Source organism: Echiichthys vipera (assembly GCF_963691815.1).
Source record: "Echiichthys vipera genome assembly, chromosome: 20".
In the NCBI taxonomy this organism is placed as follows: domain Eukaryota; kingdom Metazoa; phylum Chordata; class Actinopteri; order Perciformes; family Trachinidae; genus Echiichthys; species Echiichthys vipera.
This window is the reverse complement of record NC_139845.1, coordinates 16,702,966-16,715,454: the sequence shown is the minus strand read 5'-3', so window position 1 is coordinate 16,715,454 and position 12,489 is coordinate 16,702,966. Positions and strand designations below refer to the sequence as shown.

Sequence of the window (12,489 nt, the reverse complement as noted above, 5' to 3'; positions counted from 1 at the left end):
AAGTAGCAGTGTTTACAAACAGTACAATTTAGAAAAGGGCTGTTCTTGGTTGCATTGGAATTGTAAATGAAACAAAATCTGCAAGTGGTACTTTCAATAATATTATACTGCGTGAAACAAAAACAGCATGCACACATACAATTTAATTTACCCCTTGCAAGTACATTATTAGATTGATGGTTTATATTTTTATAAATACGGATACGGGATTTTGTTGCCCTCCCCAGGTTGAGGAGCTACACAGCAGCGTCTCTAAATGCACTAAATACAAAATATGTCCAATGCTTCATCAATATTTAAAGGGCATCCTGATCAAATTTCTAAATTCATTTCACAGAACTTTGTCAATCACATCTTAGGCATCGCATGTGATAAGTTTACAATGAAGACGCCCCAGTTACAGCTGGATGAAAAGCTTGGTCATTCATAGTTCCTGTTCACTGTAGTTTTTTTTTCCTTTCTAATTTTAGTGTTACACAGTCCATATAAAGGCAACGCGACTACACAAAGGCCACTCTACTCGTCATGGCACACTTCAATAGATATCTTTGCCAAATTACCCAAAGCATTCAGATCCAGCAAGCTCCTTACAAATTTCATTATCTGTTAATGACAACCCACATCTGTGTTCACTTCACCTTTCTCACTAAGCAATGACACAGGATTCTTTCTTCGGTTTTGGGCTTGGTGTGTAAGATGGAGGAAATTGTTGGTGAACTGTTGTTCTGGGTTGATATTGGTAAGAGAAAGTGCTGGATGCATGCGATGATGTGCTGCGATGAACTGATGTGCTGGGTTGGGCGGCTGGTGTCCTTGCTGGTGCTGGTACTGGTGCTGGTGCTGGTGCTGGTACTGGTACTGGTCTCGGTGCTGGTACTGGTGCTGGTACTGGTACTGGTCTCGGTGCTGGTACTAGTCTCGGTGCTGGCATTGATGCGGCACCGTATAAGCTGACTAACGGGTGCGTGGGTTTGTACTGCAGCAGGTACTCGGGGTAGATCTGGTGCTTCTCAAACACAACAAAGATGGAGGGCGATATGACGTCGTCTACGCAGCTGTCGAAGAAATTGATGTCCCCGTTGTCCTTGGACGGAGGTCTGCGGTACTCGGAGACCCCTCTGGTGTAGTCTCCCACCAGCACACGAGAGACGAACAAGGATTTGACATCAGAGTCACCGGTGTAGTTGTGGGAGTATTTTGCGTCCCGGGCAAAGTAACTACCTGGATTTGAACACAGATTATTGAATTATTGTAATTTTATTATGCTGTGTATGAAAAGAAACTTGGTGCTGCAAAAAAAACGATTATTTTCATTATGGACTAATCTGCAAATTATTCTATTTGTATAAAAATTGTTTATTTGGTCCATTAATTGAAAATAGCAATAAAAACAAATCTACCACCTCAAACGTGAAGCTGATTTCGTAAAATGTGTGTGTTAATAACTGACTGTCCATCAACTTATCAATTAATCAACTAATTGCTTCATCTGTTTGTGAAAATGTAGTTTTAGGGTCATTTTGAGCACTCCATAGTTAATTGAGATCCATTATCTTGGGAGGGGCTATAACCAATAGTGACATAGTAAAGCAATACTTAACAAAAATGGGTTTATGGGGAGAACTGTCCTTTTACCTTTGCGCGTACATAAATAGTGATGTTAAGATTTGAAATAAATGATCTTTTTAATTCAATACAACTGCACATCTGTTCACACTACGTCGAGTAGCGCAGAATGAATATCTCTTCAACTCACCTTTGCCGTAGGCAGTTCCATGAGTTCCACAGATTCTCCAGTCAAAGTTGGTGTGGCAGATGACGTCTACGTATTTAGGGTCAGTGCCGTGAAAAAGCTTTTTTTCTGCCACATCCCTCCCTTTGTTGTTGTTCTTCATCTGATTTTTCTGCCTTTATTTAGGAAAAAAATAGATCAGAAAGTTGAAATCAAGCTGATGCCTTCAGGATGGCGAGCTAATGTAAAGTGAGACTCGACAGTCTCACTTGAACAACCGGAGAGTGGTAGTTATCTGAGCGGATGCAATGATAACAGAGCAAAAACGATATTAAACGCGTAACCACTCCGATGGATGAGAAAATGAAAATCGCATACGTACCACTGAAAGACTTCCCAAAGAGCTTTGTTTTGAATCCTCTCTATGCTGATGATGTCATAACCTCTCATAGTTTTACAGAACAGAGTTTCAATCTCACTGAATTCACCTGAGGAGCGCTGAAGGGGGACTCGCTAGAAAACACAAAAACAAAATAAACTGTAGAGTTGTTCAGATACTCATACCAGCATAGAAAATGCCTCTGATAGTGCCTGAAATGCTCAGTCTATGCAAGAATTTGATAAAAAAAAACAACTTGTGTCATTGTACTCATTATGTAATATATGTAATATAATATATATATATATATATATATACACACACACACACAGTATATATATATATATATATATACAGTATATATATATATATGTTATTTTTCCATTATGACTGATTGTCATACTAGCATTATATCTCTGTAAATGTTTTACAAAGGGTTTATAATGAGCCAGATCATACAAAAATATCTTTTATCACACAAACACACCAAAAAAATCGAGTGCCGTTTTTTACCAATCAAGTTCATTTGAAACGAGGACTACTCGAGGACTCATGCCCTTCCCTAGTTAGTATCATTGTTATAACCAGTAGAAATATTATTAGGAGCCTATTATTTTTTATTATTAATACTATAGAATGTATTATTATTATTATTATTAGGACGATGACTATTTTTTTGATGTATTACATCAGTGTTTTCCCTACCATTATATTAGGGGGGCGTTGCAAACCCCAACGACATCCCCCTACCCCCTTGAAAGTCAAGTTGATTTTAATGAATTGTATTTTCTGAATGGCGCCAGATCCCAAAAGGAGTCAGTTAAGGATCCCTTTCCTATAGAACAGCTCTATACTTTGTCCTTTCAGTAAACAAACTTAACAGCCTTATGTTATTTATCTTATTTACACGACAGCATGTAAATTCTGTCTCTACATGGTTGTATGTTTATAATTCTCAGAAAACTCCGACAGTGTTGGAGAAGGTGCTCCACTCCTAACGGAGGGTGGGGTGAGGTCCTTTATTGTTTAGTATGAGAAGATGATTCACTCCTTCAAAAAAACAACTGAAACAGAATTAGACAAACTGAAATTCTCTCTTTATTTTGTTGTGCTTGAAACCAACAAGTGATTTTTGATTTAACGTTGTTCTGCTATACAAACATTATTTGGACCTTTTGGACAAATATTCAAAATACATTTTCTGATGCCGAGTGTAGCTCATTGTGCAATACACTGATTTAAACTGAGTTTGCATTGTGGCTCTGATTATTGCTCATTTAAATTGTGATCCTTCTGTCTGGTGATTTTTAACGCCTTTTTACACTGATTCATTTATCCATGTGTGGATTGACCTTTCAATACGAACCTAACCATTAAACTGTCTGATTAAACACCGACTGGCACGCTAACAAAAGAACATTCAGGCAATCAGCTACAGTTGGAAACACATGAAAACCATGTTATTGTTTTTGTTATTGTGCATAAAGGGTTGTCAAAAGTGTCGATACTTCAATACATTTCAATGCCATATGTTTGAAAACAAAAAACATATCCACATTCAACAGTAAGAAAGTACCGAACCTATACAAACAGATTTTTAACCCAAAGCTGTGTTGGGTTGTTTTGTGTTCAGTGACTTTTGCTATGCCAGCACTGTGTGCAGCATGATGATAAAAGTAATGAGTCACCACAATTATCCATTGTTGTGTGCCAAGGACTTTTTTTTTTAACCGTGGTATTGAAAGAGGAATCAAGTGTTATTTATACTAGCATTGTATCAAGGTTTAAACTTCTGGTATTGTGACAACCTTAGAAGGTCATGTTTGAAGTCTTTTTCTTTGAACGTATTATTACCAAACATTTTTTTAAACTTAATTTCAACAAAACAACAGGCTGCAGGTTCTCCACAGGAGAGAGTTGCCTCAGTTGTATCACTTGTGACTTTTAGAAGTGCATGTTCTGCTTTTATTTATTGTAAGAAATTACAGTATTTATTCCTTTTCTTGCCTGTGGACGGCTGCAGGTGGATGATGTTGGTCGACGATGTTATGTAGTTCGCATCAGTGACACTGTATGCACTTGTTAGATTTCTTGATGTGTTTTTCATTCCAATTCATAAAGGCATCTCTCTCCCCTCCAGAAAGAAAAAATATATATGTTTGGTTATTGTAAAAAAAAATCAAAAAAAAAAATACATAAGCTAGTGTGTTAGCTAATCCCTTAATACTTTCAGCCTTGGCTACCCTGTCTGTTGTACTGTACCCACATGGTTGTATGCAATTAGTGTAATAAGTACCCGACTAACATCACTTTGATTTAGCTGATAAAAGCATCAGCTAAATATAATGCAAATCTTTAAAAACAAATCATAACATATAGTTTCCTCTTTAAAAAAAAAACTACGACGGCGTATTAGGGCCAAGTATGAAAAAATTAATAAATTAGGGACCCAGGGGAGGGAGGTAATATTTGAGAAAAAAGTTGCAGATTTACGAGTTACCCGAAACAAAATTGAAGGTGTGGTGTATTCACAATACCTTATATCCAGTTTTAGGAATCTGGGTCTTGTCCCAGTGGTCAGGTATAGCAGTGAAATTTGATTGACCAAGAGGCCTCCTGCGGTAAGAAAGCAAAGTTGGGGAAGTTTTATTGTCAGGTGGTCTGGATAAAGCGTTTCTTAAAATGGTGCAAAACATAAATGGGACCAGCGTGGTATATTTAGGATGTCGTACCTCACTCTCTTTGTTTGGACATCAGCTGCAGAGACAAACTGGGGGAGTCTTTTCGCAAGCCTTTTAGTGCCATACTTCTTGTTTGTTTGTATCATGTCTAAGAAAAAAAGAAAAAAATACTGCTTGAATATTTGAAAATGCACAAAACTAAAACACAGAGGACCATAGCGTCCTACGTGCTTACCCTGGAAACTGAGCGAGTACGTCTGTGAACCAGCGGTGAACTCCACCACATCTTTGTCATTGTCCAGAAACCTCTGCTCCAGTTTAGCGCTGTCCATGTCTGCGGCTTTGTGTTCACCACCCTGCAACACAAGACACAGTAAGTCTGTTTTTACCCTTAAACATAACCAAAATGGGAAATGACTAATCAGGAGGCAGTTGGTATGGCATGCACAGAGACTGACCCAATGGAAAACAAAAAAAATAAAATACACATATGTGAGTTTCATTCAAATTATTATTTACTGCCAATACAGCTGAAGTGATTTAAAACAAACAAACAAAAACAAAAAAAACGTATTAGCTTTTCTTGCTAAGACAAGATCGACAGCACTCTGGTGCCAGCTAGCTTAGTTTAGCATGTGGAAAAAGAGGAAAATAGTTGCCCGGGAGTGTTTGACGGGCTAACTCATGACCCCACCGCCATAAGACCCCCCACCACCACAACACATCACTTTTAGACTTTGGAATCTGTACAAATTACACAAGCGAGATAAAACATGCAAATTCATGTTCATTAGAAGCGAAGGTAGAGGATTGGATAGCGGTTTCCCTGTTTCCAGTTTTTATGCTAAGCTAAGCTAACAGGCCACTTGGCCTAGCTACATATTTAGCATAATGACATGAGTGGTATCATTATTCTCATCCAGCTCTCTGCAATATAGAAAATAAGCATACTACTTATTTATGTTGCTTTATAGTGTATTATATAAGAACTTTTGGAAGGAAAAAGAAATGAACATATGTGCATGATTCTTGAGTATGGTGACATTTAGTGCCATCTGTGAACTTTTGGAAAATTGCCAAATTCAAGAAGAATGAAGATTAGATGATATCTTTCGTTTATTTTAGACCCTAAATGTCTCAGAGCATGACTATAATGTGAATTCCCCAACACTGTATTAAAGCTCAAATACTATTATATTTTATTTATTATTCAGTTTGGGGCACATACACCTCATTTCAAAATGTGTCTTAAAAGTCAGAACTTGAATTAATGTGACAGTAATGTGAGCAACAATGTGTATATGTGGTCTGTTCCAGGATTAGAGTTTCATCAGATTTTAGTAGAGATCATGGACTAGCAGACAGTTATTGTCTCTTATTCATTTCAATGCTGTGTTCACGTGCAGCTCTGAAAGTGTGACACTGAATAGGATAATCGGTTCCTCATTTTTCTCATTATGTGCGAAATGTATAGAGTGAGTTTGGAATGCTGCAGTGTGTTGTTGTCACTACAGCAGCATTTGGTCTTGTGTTACGCCTGCAAAATGTCAATGAAATAGAGGTAAAGTGGCCATTTTTAGCCCAAATCAGCTCCACTATCTTCGCTTACCGATGCAATTTGTCAGTCTGCATATGTTCAAGGAAACTGTTGGCTGCTGCTGTTATTATTATTATTATTCGCATGTTAACAGCTAACTCACACTTATCTATGAAACAGTCTCAACATTTACAAGGTTTTTATGATGTTGGGTAAATGGGGAAGTAATGATTTTCTTTTTCCTTTCCTTTGATCAGCCATATCAAAGGTTGAAGTGTTTTCCAAAGCCAAGATGACGTCCTCAACTGTCGTTTTTGTCAACAACTCAAAGATATTAAGTTTACTGTCATGGAAGAGGAAAGACACCAGAAAATATTCCCATTTAAGAAGCTGGAGTCAGAGAATTTGGACATTTTTTTTCTTCAGAAATTACTCAAAACGATTGGCGATAAGTTTAACAGTCGACAACCGATTGATTAATCGACTCACGATCGACTGAGTTACTCACAGCTGAAGCGTACATGTTCCACTTTCCAAACTCATCCTCCCAGTACCAGAGCCACTCAGTGGTGTGGATGAAGTCCGGCTGAAGCAGAGAGTTCATGGTGGAGAGTCGCCGTACTTTGTTCGATCCCTGGGTCATTGTGTCGAAATGCACAGGTGGGCTGCTGTCACTAAAGACCACAAAACCGATACCTATTAATTCATACAATTCAATTCATTCTTACAACAAGTGATCTAATGCACTAGATCACCAACACAGCAAAGCCATTAGATCAATGTCTGGATTGTTCTTATGCTATAAAACAATTACCTTTCAGCCCCGGATCATAAAACGACTTGTTCAATTATTGCCTATAATTACATTAAAAAACATTACTTTTTCTTCCTGGTACAGCAGAACAACTGATTAAAGATCTTTACCTTTGAGTTCATGGTATACATGTAAGTGGAAATATAAACTCAAGCCGCTTGTACCAGGACAGACTTTTAACAATGCCACCCCAAGTAAAGATTATCTCTAGAATGATCTCTTTCCCCAAAACTAATATACGTACAGCAGGTCATTGATTTGCTAAGGAATGATCTTTATGTCTATTTTACTGAAATAGTTTTATACTTTACGTTACGTTTTTGTCCAGATTATACAAACGAGACATAATGAGTTCATTGGTGAGCATTACAGCCAAACAACATGGAGAAGAAACGTGCAGCTTCTTTTAAAGAAATAGAAAGAAATTGAATATGTAGGCTGTAATAAAGTCTTTTGTCTTTGTAAAGTCAAACATTCAAAACTGTCTAGTTCAAAAGTTGCAAACCCTGTATGGGTTGAGCCCTCACAGGTGCAGAATTATAAGCCCAAGTGCTTGGCAGAACAAACTGGAGGAATGGGCTAACACTGTAGGTCTAGGATTGAAAAGTTTACAGCTCCAGATGGTTGATTTTATGAATAACATCAACCCTGAAATACAGTCCCACTGAATGTCGTAAAAGAGTTACCTGCATGTGTTTTTAGGGTCACAGTAGGCCTTCTCAATAATCTCATTATCAGGCAAAGCATGCCACTCATCGTCCCTTCTGACCTCCCATATGTACGGCATCCTGACGTGAGCTTTAAAACATCGCTCTGAAAACATAGGGGATCAATAAAACAAAACTGATGATGAAAATCGCTCTTTAAGTCCCCAAAGTGCAATTATGACAGTTTTGCATGATGATCTATGATGCATTATGGATTACTCACCCTCGTGTATACAGTGTCCTTTGATGAAGAACATGCATATCTCAGTTTTATCTACAGGAAGTAAACAAAAAGTGCAATTTGAGATGTTTTCTACATCTACGTGTTTAACATAGTTCAAACAGCAGCTTTAAAGTGTCCCGGAGAAATCCCGGAGAGACGCCAACAGCTCCAAAGGGCTAACACTGATTAGCTCGGGAGGGGGTACGCTGAACACATCCAAAACAGCATTTTTAACCACTAATACTGCTCAAAAAAACACCAAACCTCTGCAGTAGCATGACTGAAGAGTCCCTACACATAAAATACAGCACCAACAAGGTAGTTAGCGAACCCAGAGTTGATTAAAAAAAAGACTGTTTTACAAGTCTGTGCCTGTAGGGCCATGTTGACAGGTTGTCCAAACAAGTAGATTACCTGCAGCTCTTCCTCTGTGTATTCTGGCTCAAATACGTATGGGCGCCCATCAAAATATATATATATATAACGCAGATGTCATCCGTCTGTTTGAAATCTGTAGACACTGCCATTTCGGTTCCCATGTGTGAGTGTTCAATCTTGCCGTCTAGTAATGCTTGGACACTAATGTGACCCACTGATCTATAGTGACCCAACGCTACCTGTAGCCCGTTCCGGCAACAGACGCCCCCACCCCCTGAGACTTTGGTGCTGTAGAGAAAGCTGCTGTCAGGGATTTTTTCAACTTTTTTATAAACTTCTCCACACTTTTTAGCATCTAGTATTAACTTACATTCCACCAAACTGGCACAAACTACAAAGTTTATGTGTTTTAATGGAAGAAATCATCAATGGACTCCTTCCTTTTGGACTGCATTCGATGATCAACTTTTTTTTTAAATAAACTCCCGGTTCACTAACTACGTTGTTGATGCTTCATTCTATGTGTAGGGACCCTAATCATGCTACTGCAGAGGTTTGGTGCTATTTTGAGCAGTAATAGTGGTTATAAAAGCCGCTCTGGATGCGTTCAGCGTTAGCCCTTTGGGGCTGTGGGCTCGATCACTTATTTGATGTATTTTCGTGCCGAAAAAGACCACCGGATTTACACTTTAATGAAAGCTTTTGCAGCTGGCGCAGTTTACCTCTGACGGGCCTTTGCCTCTGTCTTCTGTCCGGTCCGTCATCGCTGAGAGCACCGGGGATGTCAGTAGTGGAACGGGTTTGTTGCAGCTGTTCACGGCCGTCTCTGTTGCCAACTCTCCCTCTGGCTGCTGTCGAAGCTGTGTTTGGATTTCGTCCTGTGTTGCGACCGTCGGCGCTGCTCGCATCAGTGTCGTTGGCAGCAGCAGATATGCCGCTGGAAAGGTTTGGTTGCTGTCCAGAGTCGCTGTGATGACCTAAGGCATCAATGTCAGCGAGGATTTCATCAGTGGAACTGGTTCGCTGCTGCTCTTGATGGTTGCCCTGGTTTCCCCTGTTGCCTCTGTTGCCCCTGTTGCCTCTGTTGCCTCTGTTGCCCCGATTAGCACCTCTCCCTTTCCCTCCGGCCCACTGCCCTGGTTTTAAATTCAGACCATCGTCACTGCTGTTGGCAGGAGCAGCCGATTGACTTTGACGGTCAGCGTACTTCAAAGCCAATATGTTTGCATAAACAGACTTCAAGGAGAGAAAGATGTCGTCAGGTACGCCCCTGTCTTGCAAGGCCTTGTATGGCTGTACAGCGTTAAAATCGTGAGCCTTGGAGCAGCTGCAGTCACGGTTCAGGAACCGCTCGCAGATATGCACTCTCTTGCAACCTAAACCCTGCTGACACAGACCGAACTCCCCACCACCGTTGTTGTAATTATGACAGATCTGGCATGGGGAGAAAAGGTGGTTGAAAATTACAATCAAGCAAAGCCAAAAAAGCAACAAACAGGAAATTGCTGCGATATTGACCACATTTAATTTATCAGTGAGCAACTCCTTTCAGATGGTAAATACAGATGTTATTCAGATAAGTGTTGATGCAGTCAACTAAACTTCTGATGCTAAAAATAACTCTATGGTCTCTTGCAATCACATTTTCAGCATCTATATACTGGGGTTTAATTCCGGGAAAAGGGATTCCCAAAAATACACATCCAAACTATTTTCCACCGCAGGAGGAGCTGGAAACATCCCTGGGGAGAGGGCCGTCTGGAATACTACAGATAAGTGGGTGAATATGGGTGAAAATGGGTGGATGGATGGATGAAAAATGGTTAACTATCACTTCCATGGGGCTATTCTCAGCAGACAAGAAATTAACTTGGAAGTTCATAGTCTTCGCAGCTATAGAGAAGTTCATACTGCATGTGAAGTTTATCTTAAGTTAATTCTAATATTGATTAATATAAATGGCATTTATTTATTTTTCTTAATACCACCAAATAATACACTAAAGCGGTCAGGTTAGGAATCCAAATGTTCATGCATATTTCTCCCTGTTGCATTTAGTGTTGCTTGAAATCATGTTGGGTTGTCAGTGGGGTAAAATAGTCTTACCTCAGGACGTCTGTAATATAAACGGCCAATTAACACGTACACAAGTACAGAATCGAGACTGTTAAAAGGGCTTCTTTAAGCATTCGGACAGGACTAGTTCTACCTGAGGTATTTTTTCCGGACCGTTTTACAGAAGGTGAAAATCGCCATCATTTTTACTGACATTCTCTGGAATAATTACTGACAGGACTAAAACCTCTGGTAAAAATGACTTTACCCCACGTCCCCACATTAAATTTGTCCCGTCCCAATAGGCATTTTGACTGTAGCTGTAGTTATACTTGTTTTAAGCGTTTAACTACATTTCCCAGAACTCCAGGGAGAACATTTCTAATTGTTTTGGGGAAAAACAGATTTGCCCACTGTGTACCCCTAATACACTTAGCAACAATTTTTAACTGATGCAACAATCTGATTTGAAAAACTTCTCTGTATGTAGTAAAACTGACCTGAGGCAGGAGCCAGGGGTCGCTCTGCATCAGCAGTGTGCACAGCTCTGTCCGGCTCAGACTCTCCAGCCCATGCTCTCTCAGTACCCCTGCGTTGTGAGAAGAGTCCAGAGCATGGGAGAATTTGCACCCCATGCTGTAATCAAAGAACACGACACACATAGTTCAGTCACGACTAAATGAAGATTTCAAATATACAGTAGCTTGGTAGAGAAACACATTTCTCCATGATGTTTTGTGACTTGTGTACTGAAAAATATGAACGTTTTCCATGCATTCCTTCTCCGTTGACCTTTGACCTCAAGATTCCGAATGAAAATTAGGACCCTAACAATATGGGATTTAGAAAATGAGACTGATATCGATTGAAGAGGGGCAAAAGTCACTGCTAACAGGTATGGCGGCTGATACGGTCTAATTTTGTAATTGTTATTAAAATATAGACCTTTTCTATGTGGATTGTGTGCCGATTTTACACCGATATGACTCGGCAAAGTTACTCTGAGGGCGGCTTTCCGAAATAAATGAATATATTAAAGAATATTTAACATCATAGATACAAGGTCAACCATTTCTTGAAATGGACACTGAGAAAGTAAAGAATAAAAATAAATAAACAAAAAATAGCTAAACAAATGTGTTCAGTATCAGTCAATTGCTGACCGCATGTTTAATGGTCAATCGAAAATAGGAATAGATTTTTTTAAAAATAAAATGAATAGCTATATTCCAAGTACCGTTGTCTGCATTTTATGTTCGATATGTCTGTACTCTGTAATAGGATATTAGCCAAGCATGTGTCCCTCAATAGCCTTGCTTACTCACTGTAGAGGCGGTAGAATTGCACTTTATTATGTTCCATGAACGCACCACCAGTGTCAAGGCCTTAAAACAAATTAGGCCTAGCTAAATTAGGCCTAGCTAAATTAGACCTAGCTACAACCACAGATTATCAAACTACAACGCCAAAACAAGTTTGTGACAATGTCGTTCTTGGTTGAAACAGCTTTAATTACAAATAGAAAATTCTGATAATTTGAATTTCAACAATAAATATCCCTTTAAAAACTATATATCTCTCCAACTGCCTGCCCAGCACCCACAGTCACTTATCACCTTTGGCTCCCACCTCAAGCAAACGTATTTACCTGGTCCGAGAGAACGGGCAGGCTCCGGTGAGAAGGAACTTTTTACAGTAGTGTAGCTCCCCGCACAACCCCGGGCACTCTTTAACCCTGCACAGCCTCAGTCTGGTCCTGGCCACCACCTTCGGCTGCCCGAAAGGACAACACAGAGCAAATTTCTCTCGGTTACCGATGAGCTCAAGCGAAGAAGCGCCTGTGCCGAGGTTACACATCAAATATTCCGTGTCAACCGATCCTTGGTTGGCGCAGATGAACTTCAGTATTTCAGACTCCATCATGTCGACGCTCTTCTTCCTGTGCTTCCTTCTTCCAGATCCACTGGAAACACAGGAGAACAA

The 12,489-nt window shown here is 39.6% G+C and overlaps 1 protein-coding gene across 1 annotated transcript; it reads right to left on the bottom strand.

Moving 5' to 3' along the window:
- LOC310962622 (protein mono-ADP-ribosyltransferase PARP12) lies at positions 1 to 12,489 on the bottom strand. Its single transcript, XM_083935128.1, has 12 exons — positions 12,155 to 12,489; positions 11,007 to 11,142; positions 9,174 to 9,885; positions 8,074 to 8,124; positions 7,830 to 7,956; positions 6,838 to 7,003; positions 5,028 to 5,148; positions 4,844 to 4,940; positions 4,649 to 4,727; positions 2,115 to 2,245; positions 1,757 to 1,908; positions 1 to 1,221 (listed from the first exon to the last, which is right to left on the bottom strand). Exons 1-12 carry the CDS (start codon positions 12,427 to 12,429, stop codon positions 647 to 649), a joined length of 2,622 nt encoding a protein of 873 aa, XP_083791254.1. The 5' UTR covers positions 12,430 to 12,489; the 3' UTR covers positions 1 to 646.